Source organism: Phragmites australis, chromosome 1 (assembly GCF_958298935.1).
Source record: "Phragmites australis chromosome 1, lpPhrAust1.1, whole genome shotgun sequence".
NCBI classification, from domain to species: domain Eukaryota; kingdom Viridiplantae; phylum Streptophyta; class Magnoliopsida; order Poales; family Poaceae; genus Phragmites; species Phragmites australis.
Window position 1 is genome coordinate 52,721,369 of NC_084921.1, and position 21,240 is coordinate 52,742,608.

The 21,240-nt window shown below is 50.3% G+C and overlaps 2 protein-coding genes across 5 annotated transcripts; one reads left to right on the forward strand and one right to left on the reverse strand.

Annotated features, from left to right (window-relative positions):
- Window positions 1-12,217: 12,217 nt before the first annotated feature.
- LOC133890740 (uncharacterized) lies at window positions 12,218-15,524 on the forward strand. The gene is made up of 8 exons (XM_062331263.1): window positions 12,218-12,646; window positions 12,746-12,924; window positions 13,497-13,577; window positions 13,674-13,760; window positions 13,842-13,965; window positions 14,073-14,144; window positions 14,482-14,562; window positions 14,901-15,524. The coding sequence occupies exons 2-8, from the start codon at window positions 12,784-12,786 to the stop codon at window positions 15,005-15,007; spliced, it is 693 nt and encodes a 230-aa protein (XP_062187247.1). The 5' UTR covers window positions 12,218-12,646; window positions 12,746-12,783; the 3' UTR covers window positions 15,008-15,524.
- Window positions 15,525-16,230: 706 nt separating this feature from the next.
- On the reverse strand, window positions 16,231-18,082 carry LOC133927020 (uncharacterized). 4 transcript variants are annotated; one of them, XM_062373278.1, is made up of 3 exons: window positions 17,712-18,082; window positions 17,390-17,474; window positions 16,231-17,318 (listed from the first exon to the last, which is right to left on the reverse strand). In XM_062373278.1, exons 2-3 carry the CDS (start codon window positions 17,417-17,419, stop codon window positions 16,377-16,379), a joined length of 972 nt encoding a protein of 323 aa, XP_062229262.1. In that variant the 5' UTR covers window positions 17,420-17,474; window positions 17,712-18,082; the 3' UTR covers window positions 16,231-16,376. The 4 variants fall into 4 exon arrangements, with proteins under 4 accessions (XP_062229262.1, XP_062229248.1, XP_062229255.1 ...); XM_062373264.1 differs by lacking the exons at window positions 17,390-17,474; window positions 17,712-18,082 and adding an exon at window positions 17,510-17,701; XM_062373271.1 differs by lacking the exon at window positions 17,712-18,082 and having other exon boundaries at window positions 17,390-17,701.
- Between the last annotated feature and the right edge of the window lie 3,158 nt (window positions 18,083-21,240).

The following is a 21,240-nucleotide window of genomic DNA, read 5'->3' on the forward strand; positions in this document are numbered from 1 at the left end:
TGCCCTGCGGCGCCATTAAGGGGGCCCACCGGGCAGTCTCAGAGGTGCCCGGTGCGCCCACCCTGTCTTGTTCTTTTGCCAGGGCAGGGTGGCAGGCGGAGCGCTTCGATCCTGGCAACGTTATCCCGAGGTATCCAGATGAAACGGGACAGGACCCGTGCATTTAATGGACCCACGCCCCCCTGCCAGTGCATGGCAGGGTCTGACACTGGGGCGTGGGCAGCTGAGAATGTCAGGATGTCAGGATGTCAGGCCGCGCGTGCCTATTAAATGCGGCATTGGGCCCTTGACTGGCTGACACCTCGACGATGGGACCCTTCGAGTCATCGGACGATCTTGCGCGAACCTTCGGGGAACCGAGTCTTCGGGGGCTGCCACGTGCAGCCCCGAGCACTCTCTTCCGAGTACTTGGGTGAGATCTTCGGGGAACTGAGTCCTCGGAGGCTGCCACGTGCAGCCCCGAGCACTCTCTCCCGAGCACTTGGGTGAGACCCTTGGGGAACCGAGTCCTCGGGGGCTGCCACGTGCAGCCCCGAGCACTCTCTCCCGAGCACTTGGATGAGACCTTCGGGGAACCGAGTCCTCGGGGGCTGCCACGTGCAGCCCCGAGCACTCTCTCCCGAGCACTTGGATGAGCACTTCCTTCCCGGTATTTGGACTCTGCGGATCATCGGGGAACCGGGGTGCTCGGGAACCTAGAGGCTACGGCCCCGAGCACCTTCCCCCGGGACTTAGTTTCTTCTTCTCCTGCAGGGTGGACCTCGCGGGATGGTGACATGTGGCGGACGGCCGGTCCGGTCTTGGGACTCAGGGACCCCTGGTTCCTAATACACCGACAGTACCCTCGGGTAGAGATCCTCATCTACTATGGCATAGCGTCTGGACTGCCAAGCAACTCTTTCGGCAGACGTCTCATCCTCGGGTAGGAACTTTTCTTTCAAGTACCCTCGGATGTCAGACATCCACGAGGCATCTTGAGAACATTCGGCGAGCACAGCGCACTCGCCGGACGGCGGCGCCCTGACGGGGCTTCCCACTGAGGGCACCGCCGGGGTCCCCTGAATTGAGTTCGAGGTTTCCCCTTCATCCTGTTCGGCAGGCAGGACGGAAGGCCGTGCGAGTCTTTCTTCAAAGACTCCGGCAGGGACGCGCGCACGTGAGGAGGCCAGGCGAGAGAGCTCGTCGGCCGGAGCATTGTCGCGGCGAGGGATATGCCGCAATTCGAGGCCGTCGAAGCGTCTCTCGAGCTTCCTAACTGCAGTCACGTACGCCACCATTTAAGGATCCGTGCACTGGTACTCCTTGGATACCTAGTTGACGACCAGTTGGGAGTCCCCTTTGACCAGGAGGCGATGAATCCCGAGCCCCACCGCAGCCCGAAGGCTGGCGATGAGACCTTCATACTCCGCCATGTTGTTGGATGCGCGGAACTGCGACTGTACGACGTACCGGAGCTCTTCACCCGTTGGGGAGGTGAGAACCACTCCGGCCCCTGCGCCTTTCAGCGAGAGGGAGCCGTCGAAGTGCATGACCCAGTACTCGGGCGCGTCGTGCCCGGGATAGGCAGAGACCTCTTCTGGGACGACGCAGGGGACGGGCGTCCACTCTGCCAAGAAGTCAGAGAGCGCCTGGCTTTTGATTGCCTGGCGACTGACGAAGTGTAGGTCGAACTCCGCCAGCTCTACTGCCCATTTGACAACGCGCCCGGTGCCTTCCCGGTTCCGGAGAATGGGTCCCAGTGGATAAGTGGTAACCACCGAGACCTTGTGCGCCTGGAAGTAGTGGCGCAGCTTCCGGGAGGCGACGAGCACGGCATAGAGTAGCTTTTGCGCCTGGGGATATCTTGTCTTGGCTTCCCGGAGGACTTCACTGACGAAGTACACCGGTCGCTGCACCCGGCGAGCCCGGACGGCGGCTCCACCCGGGGGGCTACTGCAGCCCCCAGGGTGGGCGGCACGGTCGGGGCTGGCCGGGCACTCGGGCTCGACTCCTTGGCTGGGAAGAGCAGTGTGCTTGGACTCGACCCCTTGCCCAGGGGGAGCCGCGAGGACAAGTGAGTGGTCGGGGGCCTCTGGGAGCTGGGACCCAGCACCCGGCCTCAAACACTCGTCGCGCTCCACCACCAGCACTATGCTCACGACCTGAGGAGTGGCCGAAACGTAGAGTAGTAGGGGCTCACCTTGAGAGGGAGCCACCAACACGGGTGGCGAAGTGAGGTACTTCTTTAAGTCGCGGAAGGCCTGCTCGGCCTCCGGCGTCCAGTCAAAACGACCGGATTTCTTCAGAAGCTTGAAGAGGGGGAGCCCTCGCTCCCCGAGCTTGGAGATGAAGCGCCCGAGGGCTGCCATGCAGCCGGCGAGGCGCTGGACCTCCTTGAGTCGAACCGGGGGTCGCATCTGCTCGATGGCCCGGATCTTTTCTGGATTGACCTCGATCCCTCGGTCAGAGACCAAGAAACCAAGAAGCTTGCCCGCCGGCACCCCGAAGACACACTTCTCCGGGTTGAGCTTGAGGCGGGTAGAACAGAGACTGTTGAAAGTCTCAGCAAGGTCCTCGAGCAGGGTGGCACGGTCTCGGGTTTTGACCACGAGGTCGTCGATGTAAGCCTCGACGTTACGGCCAACCTGCGAGTCAAGAGTAATACGAATAGCGCGCTGGAAGGATGATCCAGCGTTGCGCAGGCCGAAAGGCATTGACATGTAGCAATAAGTCCCCACCGGGGTGGTAAAAGCAGTTTTTTCCTCGTCCCCTACGGCCATGCGAATCTGGTGATACCCAGAGTTTGCATCTAGAAAGCATAAAAGATCGCATCCCGCAGTTGAATCTATAATTTGATCAATACGAGGCAAGGGGAAGGGATCTTTAGGGCAAACCTTATTTAGGTCGGTGTAGTCCACGCACATGCGGAGCTTGCCATTGGCCTTTGGGACGATGACTGGGTTTGCTAGCCAGTCGGGGTGGAGGACTTCTCGGATGAATCCGGCGTTGAGGAGCTTGCTGACCTGCTCGCGGATAAACTCCTGGCGCTCTGGCGCCTGCCGCCGGACCTTCTGCTTCACCGGGCTGGCGTCCGGACGTACCGCCAAGTGATGCTCGATCACCTCCCTAGGGATCCCGGGCATGTCAGACTGTTGCCAGGCAAACACGTCTACGTTAGCCCGGAGGAAGGCGACGAGCGCGCTTTCCTATTTGCTGCCCAGGTTGCTGCCGATACGGACAACCTGGGTAGCGTCTTCGCCCACCACGACCTCCTTCGTTGGAACAGAGGTGTCGGCGGCGAGTCGGGGTTTGGATGAAGAGGGTCCTGGGCCCCCTGTAGAGCCATCGACCTCGGCCTGCGCTAAGACCAGAGCCATGTATGACTGTTCAGCGCAGGAGACGGCGCCGCAGGAATCGGCGATCACAGAGATGGAGCCTGCGGGGCCGGGCATCTTAACCGTAAGGTATGCATAATGCACGGCCATCATAAACTTGGCGAGCGCCGGACGCCCGAGGATGGCGTTGTAGGGGAGAGGGAGCTCCGCGACATCGAAGAGGACGCACTCCGTGTGGAAATTGTCCCAGCTCCCGAACGTGACAGGCAACTCAACCTGCCCGAGGGGCAGGGAGTGCCCAGGGGTCACTCCACAGAAAGGGAGCGACGGCTTTAGGCGTCGGGAAGACACATGTAGCTTCTCAAAAGCCTCCTTAGAAAGGAGGTTGAGGCCAGCACCACCGTCGATCAGCACCCTGCCGACCTTGACATTGCAGACAGTGGGGGACACTACCAAAGGTAGTCGCCCCACGGCTGTAGTACTGGCGGGGTGATCAGCCATGCTGAACGTGATCGAAGTATCCGACCACCTTAGGGGCCTTGCGGCCTCCTCGCTCGGGGTTGCCGAGCACACCTCGCGTCGCATGACCTTGATGCCACGGCGCGAGGAAGGCGTATACGCGCCCCCGTCGATGAAGGCGACGGTGTGCTCGGGCTCCTGGAAGCCGAGCTCGGCGTTGTCGGGGGTGACCTCAGTATCGCCTCCTCCACGGGACTCGTCGCGTTCCCTCTGGCGCTGCTCCACGAGTCCTTTGACCGTACGACACTCCGTGAGGTCGTGCCATCTGGTCTGGTGTATGGGACACCATTTACCTGGCTCGGGCCCCGCGGGAGCGGGGGCCCTCGCTGGAGCGGGAGCTCGGCCAGGGGCCGGGGCTCTCGCTGGAGCTGGTGCCCTTGCTGGAGCCGGGGCCCTCGTAGGCACGGAGGCCCGAGCAGGAGCCCTGACGGGGCGTCGATCGACACCCGGCCGGCGCTCTTGCCGGTGATCGGGCTCTTGCGGCACCCTGTGAGCGGGGACCTGGGTTGGCTCAACGGGAGCGGCCTCGCGCTTCCTTCTCTTCTTCTTTTCCCGCTTGTCGGAGCCGATAGACCCTGGGGGTAAGTTCATAAGCCAAGAGCGGGCGGAGCCCCTCAAGGCAACATGAAAGTAGTTTGCCATCACCTTTTCACTGCCTCCGGCCGCTTGGACGGCCGTTGTGTAGATCTGGAGGAACTCGACGGGGTCGATAGACCCATCGTACTTCTCCGGCAACTCGGGGTGGAACTTGGAAGGCCACCTGACCCGGCGGAGCTCGGTGGTGAAGGCACGGCAGCCGGTGCCGTACCCCGCAGCGCGAGCGGGGGTCCTCGGTGGCGAGTGGCAGCGAGCCGGGGATCCCTGGTGGCCTTGGACCGGGAGAGAGGAAGCCTGGTCCTCTGCCCCGACCCCCTGCCGGGTCTCCCGCTGACGCTCGAGAGTAACTCGGGCATCCTCGTGGCCCCTCCGCTCGTCAAGGCGCAAACGAAGGTCCTGGGCTTCAGATACGACCAGGGGGACGGCACTTCGCCTGGAGACCCCTCGGCTCGTGCGGGTGTTGCCCGTTGAGGAGCCGGCTCTGGCGGCACCATGCCGGGAAGTGGTGCGAGGACTCCTGGCCTGCACCTGGCGACGAGCAGTGCAGTCCAAAGCGACGACATCTTGTATCCACCGGCCTTCCGGAGTGTTCGGCGTGGCCTGAACGGGCGGGTGCCTAAGGAGAGCATGTGCTGCAAGCAGCGCGCTCCCTGGGCTGGCCTCGCTGAAAGCGAGCCCGCGTCGTGGTGGCACCCGACGCGGTCCAGAGGCGGACCTGGCGGCCGGGGTCCCGACCACCTGCTTGGGGTCGGAAAGTGCGTCGGCAGCGGCGGCGGCGGCCCTGATGAGCCCAGCGCCTTGATCCCCGTGAGCGGGAAAAACCGCGCACGTGGATGGTGGCTGTTGCTGGTACGCAGCAGCGACTGGGCCTCCTCTGGCGTCGGGCAGCGCCCCGTCACTGGAAGTGGAGCCGGAACGCTGGAGGCGATGCCCACCGGCCATCTTTTCCTGTGGGAAGAAAGCGAAACAAACAATCCAGGGATATTCCCCCCTACCTGGCGCGCCAGCTATCGGAGGGTGAACTCCTGTCGCAGGGATCCCGAGAGACCCCTTTTTAGAGATTCGGCCGGGGGGATGATCCTGGATAATCTTGTCTGGGAAATAAGTGAGAACGGAAATAAATGCAGTGGCTGGTGGAAGATGATCGCCCTAATGCGAGAAAGATGGGTGCCCCGGGGTTTAGACAGGTTCGGGCCGCGCGGAGGCGTAACACCCTACTCCTGTGTGAGTGCTATATCTATCCTTGAAGGGAATTCTTCAAGGATGTATCTGGTTACAAGAGAGAGCCACTTATAGAGAGTTTGAGGCTCTCGTGTTCTAGCTTGGCTTGAGCTGGTTCGAGCGTCTGCGTCCTTTTTCTTTTTTCCCACCCTTTTACGTGTTCTCCATCCTTTCCTTTTATAGGCGTGCCGACCTCGACATATCCTGAATGGGAAAGAGGGGATGCGAGTGCCAAGGTGCTACGGAGAAAGGCGTCATCATTCCGTTTTGGCGAAGTGACAGGGGCGGTGGAAAAATGCGGCGCGCATCCGACCACCCGCCACTGTGGATGCCCTGCGGCGCCATTAAGGGGGCCCACCGGGCAGTCTCAGAGGTGCCCGGTGCGCCCACCCTGTCTTGTTCTTTTGCCAGGGCAGGGTGGCAGGCGGAGCGCTTCGATCCTGGCAACGTTATCCCGAGGTATCCAGATGAAACGGGACAGGACCCGTGCATTTAATGGACCCACGCCCCCCTGCCAGTGCATGGCAGGGTCTGACACTGGGGCGTGGGCAGCTGAGAATGTCAGGATGTCAGGATGTCAGGCCGCGCGTGCCTATTAAATGCGGCATTGGGCCCTTGACTGGCTGACACCTCGACGATGGGACCCTTCGAGTCGTCGGACGATCTTGCGCGAACCTTCGGGGAACCGAGTCTTCGGGGGCTGCCACGTGCAGCCCCGAGCACTCTCTTCCGAGTACTTGGGTGAGATCTTCGGGGAACTGAGTCCTCGGAGGCTGCCACGTGCAGCCCCGAGCACTCTCTCCCAAGCACTTGGGTGAGACCCTTGGGGAACCGAGTCCTCGGGGGCTGCCACGTGCAGCCCCGAGCACTCTCTCCCGAGCACTTGGATGAGACCTTCGGGGAACCGAGTCCTCGGGGGCTGCCACGTGCAGCCCCGAGCACTCTCTCCCGAGCACTTGGATGAGACCTTCGGGGAACCGAGTCCTCGGGGGCTGCCACGTGCAGCCCCGAGCACTCTCTCCCGAGCACTTGGATGAGCACTTCCTTCCCGGTATTTGGACTCTGCGGATCATCGGGGAACCGGGGTGCTCGGGAACCTAGAGGCTACGGCCCCGAGCACCTTCCCCCGGGACTTAGTTTCTTCTTCTCCTACAGGGTGGACCTCGCGGGATGGTGACATGTGGCGGACGGCCGGTCCGGTCTTGGGACTCAGGGACCCCTGGTTCCTAATACACCGACAGATGCACATATAAATGTGTTTAGTTGCTAAAAAGATAAGCAATATATCTATTTATATCTTAATTTCTTTATAATATGATAATTTTATAATTATAATTATCAACAAACTATTCTAATTAGTACTAATATTTACTAATTATAATTAATTATAACTTAATATATCACTACTCATTGCTAATTAACCACATTAATAGTTAATTATGGTTGATAACATCTAATTGTAACTAATGCATACCTAATTGTTCTTACTTCTCACTAATACTCACTAATCATTACTAAGTATATGTAATTACAAGAGTTGACAAAGCCTGTATTAGGTCGTTCGGCTAATTTTCTCATATGAGATGGTTCAATACCTTGATAGAATATCTCTAGAATCTATATCACCTTGTCCTGGACGAGTTGATACCGTTCGTCCAACCAAACACAGACATGTCAACATATTTCGCATCATTCCATACATATAGAGAAAATTCCTTATTCACCATCAAATGATAACCTAATGTCCTATGTGCCACTAAAAAAAATGAGTTTCTTTATTTGCCATTGCTTCTAACTTTCATCCCCTACATGCCATTTTTGTTTGTTTGGCCCCTGGATGCTATTAAGTTGTAGTGTAAAAGACACATTTGCCCTTGTTGGTGTACAAGGGCACTCCCCGCAGCGCTAGCGCTCCCCTCCCTCATGGCCGAAGGGCTCATGCCACCCCCGCGCCCATCCCAGAGCTCTAGGCTGAGCCCCCCACCGACTGCCAACTCCCTCATCACGCCCCAAGCCCACCACCACCCTCCCCGATGCACTAGCACGTGGCGCACCTCCAATCCCTGCACATCAACCCGGCATGGCACCTGCTCTACTCCTACTCCACTGCCACACATGGATCTACGGCGGTGCTACTCTCAGAAGGCCCCTTTACTGTCATTTTTAGTGCACTAAGGCCCCACTAGAATTGCACAAAGATATGAGCTTTGTGTAGTGGACTCTCACAATCACCCAAGAAACCAGGCAATCCCCAGCCAAGAACCCGAATTCCAACCAAGAACACATGCACCTGTGAGCTGCAAACCCAATTGAGCAAAGAAACATCGGAGGCAAGCAGCGGAGCTCTCACCAAATCCCACCAAACGTAGAATGATGCCCAGGCACGTGGCCGCGTACCAGGTGTGTTGGCCGTCGCCAACATTGACATCGTCGTGGCCGATGGGGTGGGTGTGTTGTCACTGTCCCTCGGCTGCTATTGTGGTTGGGGAGGAGGGGGCCACCCGTCAGTCAATGCAAGAGTATAAGGGCGGTATAGCCATTAACACAAAAAAACTGACAAGTCATAGGGCAAAAATGCAAATGGTAGTTGATGAAATGGACGACGATGGCATGTAAAGGATGAAAGTTAGAAGCAATAGTAAATAAGTAAACTCAAATTTTTCAATGGTACGTAGGGCATTAGGTTATCATTCAATGATAAATAAAGATTTTTCTCATGCATATACCACCTTATACAGGAACCAAACACTAACTTATTCCTCACAACCTTCCCCAAAACCCCGCACCCCCACATGTTGAGATCAGGATGCTTGAAGAAAGGGAGAGATATATGAGGGTTACTAGGGCTTGAGGGAAAAAATTGTATCGAATGGGGAAAACGGATAAGTTGGTTAATATGTGGACATATATAGTGTTGCTGAGGGTTTAAAAATGTAAAATAAGACAATGGAGACCTATCCCGTCAAATTGGTGTGGATGATACAACATTCACTAGTTTTTCTCCTTGGCTTTTGCATTTCTTTTGTTTTTTATTCATGAAAATATTTTGATCCTATTTCTACATATCTTTTTTATATTGCCAAGTCTTAATTCATACAGTGAAAGGTAGAATACAGCATACTCCGCGACGAATTGTGAAACCCCTCATACAAACTTGTTTAGAAGTTTTTTAACAATATGAAAAAAAAATCACACACGGTAGAGGCGGTGGTGATATACAAGTATATAAAATTTCGAGGCCAAAATTCAACTTTGAGGACATCTTAATTCTGCTTTTATTTGGATGTAAATCAACGAGGTGCTATATACTACCCAGGTACAAACAAGATGGTATTCTTTTAGCTAACATTTGAAAACTTTGACTGCTAGTATGCATGTCATAGGAGAGTTGTTTCAATAGATTCCTTTTAAAAAATACCTCTTTATCCTTGTAGTTCCATTCTTCATTGCTCTAATAAGCTAAGAAAAAGTAATTTTCAAAGTTGTACTTGGTGACCGTTTCCTTGCCAACGGCATGTAAGTTGGATCTGACGTAGTAAAATTGTAATCCAAACTTGCAGCGTTGTTTCCATGGTATTGGAGCCAATGATCAATGGCGGAGCTTATGATAGAAAGGAGTAAAGGACTACGGACTATCTTTCATCCACAAAGGAGAAAGACTAATGTAAGTTATCAATACCCAAGCGAAGGCAAAAATATAAAATTAGATAATATACATGAGTATATTTACTGAAATAAACAACATATTATTATATTTATAAATTTAGTATTCGTATTTGTCACATCATTTACCGAAAATAGAATTTTGGTACACCGTATACCGAAAAACCGCGGACCCGGTCATATTCGGCACACGATGTGCTGAATATGGGCTTTGCACGCCATCGTAAACCGCACGGCAGGCAAATGCCGTATTCGCCATACGATGTGCCGAATATAAGTTTTTGGTGTACAGTATATCGAAAATATATTTTAATAAATGATGCGTCAAATATAGATGCTAAATTTGTAAATATAATAATACCGTCATGTATTTTGTTTAATTTTAGATTTTTCACCAAGCGAAAGCCAACTGTCGATGGTCTGTAGTCCCATCAGCGAGCTCCACTTGCAGCCAGCGTACCACATCCTGCCGTTTCGGGGCAAATTACAGGACCTCGGGATGATCACTCTGCGCTACGATACAAGATGCCGTCCGGCCCCGGCCGGCCGCGACTTCACATGACGCGCTCTCGGCGCCGCACGCCCGCACCTCGTCCGTCTCTCCCCCCGTCTCCGCAACAGCTTCACAGAAAGATCTCAAAACGCGACGCATACTAACCAAACAAAGGTGTGCCAGCGCGAAAGAGCGAGAGCACGTACGCAGGCGAAGAACTCGTTCTTGGCCGCGCGCGCAGCTGCCATGGAGGTGGACGAGGCGCCGGACCTGACCGACTTCATGAACGACTGGTTCTTCGGCACGGTGGGCTCGCGGCGCAGCAGTGGCTCGTACGACCTGACCGGGGAGAGCAGCAAGAGGCCAGCGTCGCCGGCGGAGAGGAAGCAGGGGAAGAGCGGCGGCGGCAGCAGCAGCAGCGCGAGCAAGCAGACGCGGGAGTGGCTGGAGGAGGCGAAGAGGATGGTGGGCTCCGGGTCCCCGGGACGAATGGGCGTCGGCTCGCCGTCCAGACAGGTGCCCAGGTTCGCCGGAGGCTCCGGGACTGAGCCCACGCCGACGCTCGACCGCCGGGACCCGATGTCGCGGTCCGCGAGAAGGTAAATCAGATCACTCCCACTTGTGTAGTCATGCAGATATGCAACGCGCGCACGTGTCCGAATTTACGAAATGAGTTGTTTTGACATGGTCGTGTGTACGTGATACACTGATGCATGATGCGAATCATTCTAAGGATATGTTTGATAAAGCTTATAGAACAATTTACTGGTTAAAATCAGAAGAAGTTTTATCAAACAGTCGTTTTCAACTTTTAATTTATTTGAGTGGAATCCGTGAGAGTGATTCGCTGAGGAGCTGAAAAAAATAGCTTCTCCTAATTCATTTCCTCTATATATTTTATTTTAAAAAATCACTTTCAATTACAGAATCACTACTTAAAAAAATAAATTTCTAACCACCGATGGTCTTTTAAAAAAAAGTTTCTAACCACCGGTGTTAACCAGCTGGCGTTCCGTGCAAATCTCACCGCGGGCTCACAGCTCGCCGGCGGTTCGGTTTGATCAAATAAGAGTTACAGAGTTAGAAGCGTAGCAAACAACCTGCACAAATTGCATGCAGTTCAGTATATTTGCACTTTGGTTTGCGTGCCTGTGTGGCAAGACTTCTTTTGGCCCTATTGCCCGAAGATTTTTTTAAAGCAAATGAAACTTTAGCTTAAAAAAAGCAAATGAAACTTTAGCTGAAAACATAACTCTTTTGTTCAAGTACGCACCATAACTTTTGTGTTCATGTCAAGTACTTCTGTTATATTTATTTTATTTTCTGTACCGCAATTAGTTTCAGCCATCATTTTTGTTGTGATTTTTTTTTTAATATTCCTGGTCACCTTAAACAGGCCAAAACATTGTATTTTTTGAGGCCCAACCACAACAAGGGCTACCCAAAACATTATAAGCAACAGCACCACCTCGGCAGTGGCCCAACTGCATCCTCGCAGAGGGGGCGGGGTGGTCCAATTGCGAATTTACGCCCTAGAAAAAAGGTAAACTTTATAAAACTACAAATATTTTAATAAAATTATCGTAAAACTATAAATTTAAATAATATTTTTACAAAACTGCAGGTTTAGTGCTAATTTATTGTAAAATTACAGATATTTTGATAAAATTATCGTAAAACTATAAGTTTAAGCAATAATTTTACAAAACTATAGATCTAATATCGATTTTATCGTAAAACTATAGATTCTAGAGTAGCTGTTACTAGCCTCGTTACCATGACAACAATACCCTGCTTGCAGTCTCATAATAGCTATCAACTCATGAAACGGATCGTCCGGGGGTTCAAGTGACTGCAAGCAGGACTAATTTGTCAGGTTAACAGGTCTGCGATATAATATATAGTTTTACAATAAAATTGGAGCTAAATTTGTAGTTTTATGAAACTATCGTTTAAATCTATAATTTTACTATTTACGATAATTTTATCAAAATATCTGTAGTTTCCTGAGCTTCCGGATGGTCCATTTCATGAGCTGACAGTTATTTTAAGATTGCAAATAGGGTCCGGTCATCATGGTAATGAGGTTGGAACCACTACTCTAAAATCTATAGTTCTACAATAAAATTGACGTTAAATATGTAGGTTTGTGAAATTATTATTTAAATATGTTATTTTGTGATAATTTTGGCAAAGGTATGTAATTTTACGATAAGATTGACTCTAAATCTATAATTTTATAAAATTATTGTTTAAATTTATAGTTTTACGACAATTTTATGTAATTATTCGTAGTTTTGCGAAATTTATTAATTGCCAATTTAGGGACCAAAATTTTGCCGCCCATGTCGTGGTCGGCTTCACCCGCCGCGAATATTGCGGCGCAATCCTCTCCGCTAAACTCAACACTCTTCCTCCGGCGTGCGTGCGTGCAGGCATCGGCAGCCGAGCGGCATCGGCGACGAGATCCTGCAGAGCGCGTCCGTCTCCTCGTCGCCGCCGCGCTCCGACCCCTTCGCCTCCGCGCCCCTCTCCCCGTCCCCCTCCCTGCCCCCAAACCCGCAGTCGTCTCGCCGCAAGTCCCGCTTCCACGACGCCTCCACCCCCGACTCCCCCCACCGCGGCACCGCCTCCACCTCGCCCACCTCCGACGCGCACTCCCGCCACCGTCGCCACGCCTCCGCATCTTCCGCCGCCGCCGCCGCCGAAGGGTTCGACGACGGTGTCGCCCGCCTCAACTCCTTCCTCCGCCGTCAGCGTGCCGCCGTCGATGACCTAGTCGCCGGGGACCGCCCCGCCTCGAGGTCCACCAAGCTCGTGCTCTCCGACGCCTCCAAAAGTAAGACTCTTCATTTCTGGTCCCATTGGAAAACCAGCCCCCCCTGATTGAAATTTGAACTGAATCTGAGCAGTGTGATCAATTATTGGATTTGTGTAGGTGTGAGCTCGATCGTGGCGGCGATATGCTACGCGTGGATGCTGTCGAACAAGGGGGATGGCCACGCGGCAGTGCCGGTGGTGAACGTGCGTCGGAGCAGGATGGCGGGGTGCAGGCAGGCGGCTTGGCTCCTCTACCACGTCGGGGTCGACACCTCGGCGCTGCTCTTCGCCAACGAGGTACACTATGTGATCTTTTCTGTGAATACACTATGCTCCTTTGAGACAGATGGTGATGGTTGGCTTAGGGTGTGGAGGAGTTTATTTTGGGACAAATTCGACAACTGTTTAGGTCCCGGAGTTATTGGGCGTTTATTTTGGGCAGAGGCGACAGGTATGGGGTATATACAGCACCACATTGCAGTCGTGTCATGTGGGTGTCCTGAATTTTGATTGGCACCATGTGATTGTCACTTGAGTGATGATGTCCGATAGGTTTTCAGCAAGTGCACATTTGTGCGTGTAGCATAATAAGTTGATATGCGCATAGAAAGGGGAATCAATCCAAGCCACAATTGGGGGACAGTGTAAATTTGATACACTTGATGTCTGCATTAGAAATCAAGAAGAGTTAAGAAGAGCAGTGTGCAGCAGCTAACTCTTGTCCATAGCTTCTTTCTTTCCAACTGGTTTTCTAATTTATGGACATGCAACAAGTATCCTTTTTCCACTTTGAAAGGAACAATCAACCTGTAAATACATCCTGAGGGAAGCAAAACGTATATGATACTGATTTTGAGAATCTTAATTAGGTTGATATGGAGGGACTAATAATGAATCAGCGAGTTAGCTTGCTTGTGGTGGGGCAAGATGTTCTGAAATCAAAAGCTGAGGTAATAATGTGTACTTGTACTTTTCAAGTGTCTGCAGCTGTTAATGTGTATGATATCATCATTTACTTAATAAGCATGCTTGATTTTGTCTCCTAGGTGGGCTCCGTTTGCACAATCCTGACCAATACCTATTGTGAAGATGCCTATAGCCTACTTCAGAGCTTGGACATAAAGAAACTTCTGGTCAGTGCATTTGCTACATGTACTATCGTGTGTAGATTACTGGCATCTCTTGATTTATTTTTTTTATGGTTTTCCCCTCAGCTTGCAGGTATCCTGTTAGATACAAACAACCTTTCCAAGAAGTGCTCAAACAGAGATTCAGAGGCAGTGCAACTGCTTTTGTTCGGTACCTCTGAGCATATGAGGCACGAATTGTTTCAACAATGTAATATACCAATCTTCATTAGACATTGATCTATTAGTATAGAATCAAGAAGTTAATAAATCATACAGTGATAGTTGTATTTAACTTCTATCTTGCGATTTTACCAGTGATGCTTGATCACAATGATCACTCTTTTGTTGAGTACCTGATGAACACCTACAGAAATTCAACTGTAGATGGTGAGTTGCATTCATTATATCTTCATGTACTAAAAAACTAGCCTTATTTTTGTTAACTTACTGTACCTACATCTTGAAGACAAAATTGCAATTTGTGTCCATTCCTTTTAAATTGACCCAGCAATGTTATGTTAAAGCTGAATAGCTGATGCTGCCAGGGGTGAATATTTTGTTATTAGTAACTCCACTTACCATCTCATACACCTTCATGACTCAATTGAAACTTCTGAATAACTCAATTAGTGTTCTACTTCTAAATTATATTTCTTTCAAGTGCCTTACTCATCTATTTTCTTTTTACCATAATGGTTTGACATGATTTTATTCTTTATGTTAGGTAATGAAGACAGCCCTCCAGAGAAAAAGCATTCAATTTCGGCATCAGGATCATCCCAAGATGCTAAAAAGTCCAATCCAAGTAATTTTTATAATGCTTTCATTATGAATTTATGATCTGATAAGCAGATTGCCTGTGTATAGTTGAGCAATTTTCACTTCAGTAAGAGCACCACAGTTCGCTGGGTTAACCTTGATGAGATTTAGAAACGAAAAAAGCACTGTCCAGAAATTTGCTCCATCTAAAGCTCCCTTTGGATTGATCTTATTAACTCGTATCAATTTTGAACACCATGTTAACTGCTCTTTCCATATCTACTGTGCTACTAACTAAACGAATTTGTAAAGTTGATCAATGACAATACAATTTTGTATGTGATATAGATCTTGCTGATTTGGTTATGGTTATTTCCATCGCAGCTAACCAGAGGCCAGCACGTGGAAGTGGTGGAAAGGCTTCAGATGAAGCTCCTCGTGGGAAAAACAAATTTTTCTTGGCAAAATGGTTTGGTTTTGGCCCAAAATAACATGCTCTCATTTCTATTAGTTCGATTGGTTTAACTGCTATGTCATAAATTTGAGAAGTATCACTGTGTTGAGGAAGTACCATATTAAAAAACGCCCCCCCCCCTCCGGCAATGTGTTCGTGTGAGCAGCATATTGTATTCTGTTTTTTGTAACTATTTAAACAGGCCATTTCGTTACATAATTTACTTTCTCATTCTTATATATTTTATCACCTGTTGTCGAAGCACTTCCCGTGCTCTATTTTAGGCTGGAGTTCTGGGAAAACCTATGTTGCTTTTGATGAGAGACACTAACATAACAATAGGCTTTTCTTGGCATAGATTCTGGTTATTCCTAAATTAAAACCTGGTTATCAACTAATGGGAAAAACAACGAGCATTAAAAAAGTATCAGCATTAGAAAACCATTTTATTACTCTACCTTGTCATTCTAGGTGCTGCCTTTTCTTCCTGAACCCTATATGACACATATTAATGGTAAAAATGCACTATAAGGCCCCAAGCTATTTCAATTAGTATAATCAAACCCCAGAGTTTAGGTTTGTCTTAGTCCCCTACTGTTCAAATTTCTGCAATCAAGCATCTTAAGTAGGATTCTGTTTATTTGAACATCTTCAATTTGATTTTATTCAATCCTGATTCTTTTTTTACTTAAATTAGTTGAGACCATTCAAACTAATATATTTATGACATTTACATTAATTCGAGTGAGTGAGGATGAGTAACTAAAATGAGCAATTTAGCTATCTTAATTGTTTCTGCAGTTTTTTTTGTCTGTTAACGACTTGTAAGAAAGGAAAATCTTAACCGGGAGTTGTGAGTACCACAATTACATGGTCCAAATCAAATGTGATTATCACTAAAAGCCCAGGTGGAGAGTGTTGCATTTCATTCCTTGAGTATTCAGATTTTCTTAAGATCTGAATGGCAGGCATTGTGCAATCAGTATTCAGATTTTTGCCCCTTTCCGATCCACTGTCCTCATTCTTGAACCAAGCAAATATAAGTAACTAGGAGGGCCAAAATAAATGAGGTTAAGAATATAAGAAACCAGCTCTTAGCTGGAATTTTCCAGGATAAATCAGTATGAATGCATGATTGGGCAAGGCAATGGCATTGTGAATCCTGCCTATCACCACCCTATCAGGACCAGCCTGTTCCTAATCCCCAGGACTATCCTGTGCCCCTCCAGCCCAATCTTCCATGTGCACAGCACACTCCCATGGAAAGGAGAGAGAAAATAGCCTCAATCATTTGATTCATTTCCATACACTTACATCTCCCGATCCATTAGAACATGGTATGAATTATTGGTTCATAACATGGTAAGAGGTCCACTGTAATGCAGTAACAATTGTAGGATCCTAGCTCACTCAACCTTCCATGCGTACAGAAACAAGCAGAAATCAGAGTACTCATTATTGTGGAGGTCAGCAGAAGTGGACGGCGGAGAAGACAGAGACGGCGCCTCAGGCTTGAAGATGAACAGGGCATGCCTCATCCCTGTGCCGAAGAGCCAATCATGCGCATCCCAGTACACCTGCACCTTGAGCTGATTGATGGAGATGCACTCGTTGCCTCTGAACTTCCACTGTAGGTGCCTGACCAGAACATTCACGCACCCGTCGACCTTGATCACCATGTCGACGTCCACGCCGCCATTAAGGTTGCTGCTGCTGCACTCGATGCTGATGTCGTGCAGCTTGCCCTTCTCATGGAACCTGGCCTTGGTGAGGAACCTCTTCTTGCTGAATACGTGCTCCTTCTTGCACATCAGGACGGCGTCCTGGAGAGACGGCCGCGACCCGGTGCGCCGGAAGGCGTCCTTCTTGAGGTTGCCGAGGAGGAGGACGACCTCCTCGTCCGAGACCACCGCGACGTAGTAGTCGGACAGCGGCTCTGGCTCATCGGAGTACCTCGCGCTCCTGAGGTCCCAGACGACATCGATGGCCTTGCCGTCGACCTGGAACTGCTTGGCGCCGTACTTGCGCCAGAAGTGCCACGGCTGCATCTCCACCTTGCAGGCGGTGCTGCAGCTCTTGGCGCCGCCGCCTTCGGAGGCCGCGGCCTCACCGTACACCCTGCCGCTCTTGTCCTTGCCGCTGCCCACCGATCCTTCGATCGACACCGACAGGCCATGGGTGAGCAGGTTCCTGCACCATGTCACGGTGACCAGGCGGTCGTGGCCGGCGATCCCCGCGCGGTAGACCAGCGTCACCGCGCTCTGCCCCGACCTGGTGGCCGCCGCGGATGCCGGGACGTCCGGGAGCTTCTCGCCGGACGAAAAACACGAAGGAACCGAGAACAAGTCCTGCATCATGTGCTAACTATGTGATCCTATTTGATCAAGGTATGGGACTGTAAGGAAAAATAAGGGTATACATAGGTGCCGGCAAGTGCCATGAAAGCCATGCGAAGGTATGGAGTTGGGCGAGTGGATGAGGAGACCAAGAGTTAGCAAACCGAGCTGGAAAAGAGGGAGGCCAAGAAAGTGAGCTGTACATGAAAGCGAGTGGAGGAAGCCCTCATGGGGTGTTTAAAACCGGAGGAACTCTCTCTTTTGGGTGGAATAAATGCTCCATCTTTCAGGGACCAACCTTGGTTTCCCCTGCAGGCCATTGTACTCCACTAGTATTTTCTACTTCCAGCTTTCACCATGAGCAGGGGGCAAAGGCCAAAGCTGTCAGTTATCAGGATTGCTCACCTGTCGAATGCATTGGACTTGGATCTCCTTAGTGGGCCTCAGGTCTCAGCAGCTGTAAGCAGGCGCATGTGGGTAACATGTTCAAGATAGCAAGGCATGTGGTGATGAGGCACAAGATTTCTTGGTTTCAGGGGAGCGTAACTGTATTGTGCCAAAACGATGTGCAGGCAAGGGAATGTAGGAGTAGGCAGCTGAGTTAACAAGACAATGACAAGTCCATGGATGAAATGTGCACTGCAACTAATGGCAGAATCTGGCCGTTTTGCAGGGGAGAAAAGGAGATGATGGGTCCTAAGACAAAAGAGTGGTCAATGAATCAACATACGGCTTTAGGGTGCGTGTTAGTGTTATGGCTGACAAGGCCTCCTCCTCTACCTGCACAACCTTAAAAAGAAGAGGCCGCAGACGTCCTTGAGCTAGCTTCTTGGTCCATGGATAAACCCGTAGACTTTCGTTTGTCGTCGTCGGCACAAGCCATCAGGAAGTATCTGATTGGTCAGTGACAGGAGGCGGCCGCCTCGTTGTGAAAAGCTTCTGGGGATGGTGATGGGTGCAGTGATGAAGCCGACGTCTGAGTTGAGAGCTTCAATGTGGACTCGATCAAAGCATTTGCCATTTGGTGGCGAGTGACGGCGGATTCGACTTTCCTGAAAATCTTCCGTGTTAGACTGGACCAGTGGCCAGTACATGTTTGTTTAGTGTTTATCCTTTCTAGGCCTGGAACTCGGAACTGGAAAAAAAGGAGAAAGTTTCAGCTTGTGTTGGAATGAGAAAATAATCGATCACGAGTTGTTTAGTCGAGAAGTTGGTAAGTACTAGATCTATAGCTTTTATAGTATAGGTTAGAGTCGCTGGGTTACTAACTCTCTGTTTTATAACTGTATTGAATGCTGATGTACTGCTATATCCAGTCAATCTCTCTGCACTTATTTACTTACTATATTATTGGTAATAAAATTTGACATTGCATTTTGAAAGGATGTACACTTGCAAACAGGAATACACACTGATCTGGGGAATGAACCCGATTCCCCCGGTGAAATCAGGGAGGATCAATGTTTTAAAGTCACCTGACTAGTCACTGTAGCAGCGGAATGTAGCAACACTATCATACCAAATACACCAGTTACTGTAGCAATATTTTAAAGTCACCTGGCTAGTTAGATGATCTAATTCCGTGGGAAATGGGATGCACTGGTGCGCTTCTCCCTGGCTTCTACTACTAGGTACTAGTACGGATTCCTCAATGCTCCATCCACTAGCTAGGGCGCTAGCCGGTGGTCTGCCTGTAATTTGTTGGATCCAGCTCTCTACTCTCCACCTTTTTTTTCATTACGGCGTCGCGTGTTAACCGAGCGCGCCCGGCCGGCCGGCCGGCCTAACCTCGCCTCGGTTACAGCTCGCGATCGGAGTCGTTGGAGGTAGCCAGCGCGCGCTCACGAGCTGTGTCTGACCTCTCCCCAGACTGGGAAGAAGCTAACCGGACCGAACCAGTGAACCACACACCGAGGCACGTGGGGCTGTGTCTGCGTGCCATGAATGGCTGATGCCGGTACAACGTTTGTCTGCCGGCCCAGCGCGCCACAGTTCGCAGGAAAAGCTTCATTCATGTGTCGCGGTGCCATGCCGTGCCGTGCCGAAAAGAGATTGTGGATGCCGGATCATATCTACACAGAGCCAGGCACGACTCGTTGGGCGCCATCTCTGCATGTACGAGGGGCACATACATGCCTAATTGTCTTTGGATCCATTGCGTGTGCTTGCTCCGACCAGTTTATAGTGTTGCACGAAGGCCTTCTGCCGACGACACGCTCTGCTCAATGCTCGAGCAAAAAAAATCGAGGAAACGGGCCAGAAAGTGTCGTAAGCGACGGGGCGGTGCGCTTACTGCCCGTGGTGCGGCCACGGATGGTCCGGGCAGGCGGCCCCCTCGTCGGACGAGCGGACGAGGAGATGATGCGCACACGGAGGCACACTCCGTTGGTTGGAAGCGGAACCGCGCTCGATTCTCTCCTCGCAGCATGCAGGAGCATGTGCGGCTCATCTTGATCGTGGCGAGCTCATGGGCTGAAACATCAGCTGCTCTGGGCTGAGCACACCTTTCCGGCCGTCCCAGAGCCTGGCCTCGCGTAACTCCCGATCGACCTGTACGAGCGGGCGCTATGCAGGAGGGAGGAGGAGGAGGAGGAGAAGACCATTGACGCTGTCCGCCTCACGCACCTCGCCACGCCGGAGTCCATCTTCCACTCTGTTCTCGAGCCTATAGCATGCAGTATATGTCCAAGCAAGGTGAGCATGCAGTCAGCCGTCTGATTGAGAAGGCTGTGTCGGATGCAGAATCAAGTGGTGCGAGACTACTAACACTTGGTCACCTGAACCAGGCAAGGAAATTAATTTCTGCTTTTACCAACTTAGCCACCTTCGGCGTTTGCTATTTCTGAGAAATTAAATTGAAATGTATCTTAATTTATATGTGATGAGTTATTGATAAAGTTGTTGATGTGGTTTATTGAGTTTTAGATTATTTAAGCTTAGTTTGAGTATTTTTTATTAAGTATTAATTAGAATTGCAGTTAGAGAAATATGTTTGCTTTCCTTATGATGTGCAAGTGATGGATATAACTTGGTGATCAATAGCGAGTGATCGCGGCTAAGCGGTTGCTTAGTGTCGAACGATCAAGGAGGTCGGACGGAGTCAATAATGATCTTAGCTATACACGTGGAGATCAAGTAAAGCATGAAACAGGGAATGAAGATGACGTGTTGACAAAATCAAGCGAAAGGGATGCCAGTGCAAGAAATAAGATGGTCCGAGAGATCGAGAGCGGGAAAGACTTACCAACGGTCAGTATCTCAAGACGGAGTATACGTGTCGACATCAGGGTGCTTGCTTAAGGTGTAAGCAAGTGACGAGTCATGCTTCGAGAAACGTGCTGAGAGTTTCACGATTGGGCTTCAAAATCGGAATTGGAGAAGTACGTGGCACCATGGCGAAGCTAAGTCGTGAATGCGCCACGTCCGTTCGATGGACGGAGCAAGAAATTGATCAAAATACCTTCAGTGGTAGGTAGGAGTATACTACAAAAGAGGGGTATTTTAGTAACAAGCTAGAAAATTTAGGAGTTAAGTTTTCTAGACCTATAAATAGAGAGATAGGGCTAAGAGAGAATTTGAACCAGCCACTTGAGCCCCTTGTGTCACCTATTTAAGAGCATAGTGCTAGGGTTTTAAAGGAGAAGCAGATGAATACTTAGCTTATGTAATAGGTGAGAGTTTTTGAGAAAAAAAATCTTTGTAATCCAACTAAAATAGGGCTAATATATTTGAGTAATGAAGTTTATGTTTTTGTATATGCTTGAATTTTCCTCCTTCTCGTCTCTCTATTGGTTTCCTTGCAAGTTTTCTTTTTTTCGATTGTGATTTCCTTTTTCTTTTTGAGCTACAGTTTTTTACCTTTTGTGAAGTGATTTTTCTTATTGCTAGGGACATAAAATACGTGTACAATATTATAAATTTGGGTCTCGTATTC

Bases quoted from the DNA above. Each gene is read 5' to 3' on its own strand.
- LOC133890740 (XM_062331263.1), top strand. From the start codon at position 12,784: ATGCTGTCGAACAAGGGGGATGGCCACGCGGCAGTGCCGGTGGTGAAC. The intron at 13,578-13,673 runs GTAATAATGTGT...TTTGTCTCCTAG, and splicing joins TTCTGAAATCAAAAGCTGAG to GTGGGCTCCGTTTGCACAAT. The intron at 14,145-14,481 runs GTGAGTTGCATT...TCTTTATGTTAG, and splicing joins CAGAAATTCAACTGTAGATG to GTAATGAAGACAGCCCTCCA.
- LOC133927020 (XM_062373264.1), bottom strand. From the start codon at position 17,626: ATGGCCTGCAGGGGAAACCAAGGTTGGTCCCTGAAAGATGGAGCATTT. The intron at 17,319-17,509 runs GTACAGCTCACT...CACATGATGCAG, and splicing joins CTTCCTCCACTCGCTTTCAT to GACTTGTTCTCGGTTCCTTC.